General features: G+C 66.4%; 2 protein-coding genes across 2 annotated transcripts in view; one reads left to right on the top strand and one right to left on the bottom strand.

Annotated features, from left to right (window-relative positions):
* The window catches only part of MNEG_0422 (hypothetical protein), a gene marked incomplete at both ends in the record, with an annotated part of 4533 nt that extends 4261 nt beyond the window's left edge, over positions 1-272 (top strand). The window contains one exon of the mRNA XM_014051098.1: positions 209-272. Coding sequence (XP_013906552.1) covers positions 209-272 — 64 coding nt within the window. The remainder of the gene's footprint in view (positions 1-208) is intronic.
* A 786-nt stretch (positions 273-1058) lies between these two features.
* The window catches only part of MNEG_0423 (hypothetical protein), a gene marked incomplete at both ends in the record, with an annotated part of 1582 nt that continues 1350 nt past the window's right edge, over positions 1059-1290 (bottom strand). The window contains one exon of the mRNA XM_014051099.1: positions 1059-1202. Coding sequence (XP_013906553.1) covers positions 1059-1202 — 144 coding nt within the window. The remainder of the gene's footprint in view (positions 1203-1290) is intronic.

The raw sequence follows: 1290 nt of genomic DNA on the forward strand, positions 1-1290 counted from the left end.
CCGCGGGGTGGCCCGCGGCGCCGGGGCTGGGGGGCGGGGGCAGCGTCGGCGGCGGCTTGCTTGCCGGATGGCCTGGCGCGCCGCCGGGCCTGCCGCAGCTGCCGCTGCGCGTGCGCCGCCCGCCGCCGTCGCAGCTGCCGTTGGTCTCTTCGGCGATGTCACCGCTGGCGTCACCGCTGACGTCACCGCTGACATCACCGCTGTCCAGCATGGACCTGCCAGACGACTTCCCGTCGCCAGAGCGGCGGGCGGCGAGTCCACGCGCTGCCTAGACCGGCAGCTCGAGCCGGCTCCCCTGCCGTTGTGTACACAATTCATGATCACAGGCAACTGCGGTCCCCTATTGGTTTGCGTGCTGTGAAACCCCCCCTTTTGGAACCCCGGACTGTGGGCATGCATCCACAAAAACCACCGGCCATTGCCAGGCTGACGGCCTTCAGCTGCACCGCCCCGTGCACCATGTTTCGGTACCCATTGCACCGTGCGCGCCCCTGCTGCCCCCAGTCTGCGACGGTGCAAAGCACCTTCTTTTTCACAGAAAGCTGGGTCATTGCCTGTACGGTAATAGCCGCATCAAATCAGCAACAGAGCACGGCGTTTCCTTGCCCACACGCAGGAAACAGCCAGGGGGCGCACTGCGAGCCAAACCCAAGGCGGAGCGGGCAGCAACAGAACAGCGAGCGCCCCAGATAGCAGACACACGCCTCAATGGCTTCTAGAGCTCAACCCTGCCTGCCAGACACTGCGTCTCGCGTGTGGCGACCCCCGTAACCGGCAGGCATCGCAGCTGCCAGCTTTGGTGGAGGGGAGGAGCGGCAGCTCGTGGCCACTTCCTCTGCGGGAGAGCCCGGGCAGTGCATCGAGCGGCCCGGGAGGCGTGCAAATCCCAGGCTGCTAGGCTATCAACATAAGGCTGCGGCCGGCCGCAGGCGCGAGGCTCCGTGCATCACCATGAGTCAAACCGCCCCAAGGCGAGCAGCACCAGCGAATCAAGGTTTCGCCCGCGTCCAGGGGTGGCTCGAGCGCAGCCAGTCGTCATCTGACCGAGTCTCAGCTTGTCAGACCTCGTCCTCGTTGAGCAGCATGTTGGGGATGCCCTTGGACACCTTGAACGCCCGCCCAGTCTCGGGGCACAGCAGGGCGCCCTCCTCCAGGTGCACCTCCAGCAGCGCGTGGTGGAAGGCCTTCAGGAATGACTCGTCCTGCGGGGGGTTCGCAGCGCGATGACGTCAGTGTTACGTCACAAACTGCAAGCGTCACCGCCACTGGACTCGCGTCTTGCGGCGGGGG

The sequence above is a fragment of the Monoraphidium neglectum genome (genome assembly GCF_000611645.1).
Source record: "Monoraphidium neglectum strain SAG 48.87 unplaced genomic scaffold scaffold00033, whole genome shotgun sequence".
In the NCBI taxonomy this organism is placed as follows: Eukaryota; Viridiplantae; Chlorophyta; class Chlorophyceae; order Sphaeropleales; family Selenastraceae; genus Monoraphidium; species Monoraphidium neglectum.